The 409-nt window shown below is 49.4% G+C and overlaps 1 protein-coding gene across 1 annotated transcript in view; it reads left to right on the top strand.

Moving 5' to 3' along the window:
- The window catches only part of LOC119582228 (endothelin-converting enzyme 2-like), a 39,160-nt gene that overhangs the window by 26,283 nt on the left and 12,468 nt on the right, over positions 1–409 (top strand). The window contains 1 exon segment of the mRNA XM_037930458.1: positions 213–388. Coding sequence (XP_037786386.1) covers positions 213–388 — 176 coding nt within the window.

Below are 409 nucleotides of genomic sequence, written 5' to 3'. Positions count from 1 at the left end.
ACTGTATTTTACTGCACTTCCTGTAAGCAAGTTTTCACATATTTATGTGTCTTATAAACATCTCTCTGTCTTTCTCGGATAACAACCCCATTACAACTCGACAAATCCTCTTTTATAAACTCTTCAGACCCCTTTAAAAGACGATCCAACACCACGCCTCTATAGACACCGAAACCCCCGTTTCCGTAACCTCGCGCTCTCCCCTTTCGCAGGATTCGATACAAAACGTCCAGCGGCAACTCGAGAAGAAGCTCCTGAATCCCCTTCCGGAATCCCCTTGGATCGACGCTCTCACGGGGGATTCCGTCGCTTATAGTCACAAGGCGAACACGATCGTCATTCCGCCGCATTTGCTTAATCCACCGCTCTTCCACCGCTATTTCCCGCTGTGAGGAACAGGCCTGCCCGC

The sequence above is a fragment of the Penaeus monodon genome, chromosome 15 (genome assembly GCF_015228065.2).
Source record: "Penaeus monodon isolate SGIC_2016 chromosome 15, NSTDA_Pmon_1, whole genome shotgun sequence".
NCBI lineage: Eukaryota > Metazoa > Arthropoda > Malacostraca > Decapoda > Penaeidae > Penaeus > Penaeus monodon.
Note: the sequence above shows the minus strand (reverse complement) of the source record. Positions and strands in the feature narration are given on the sequence as shown.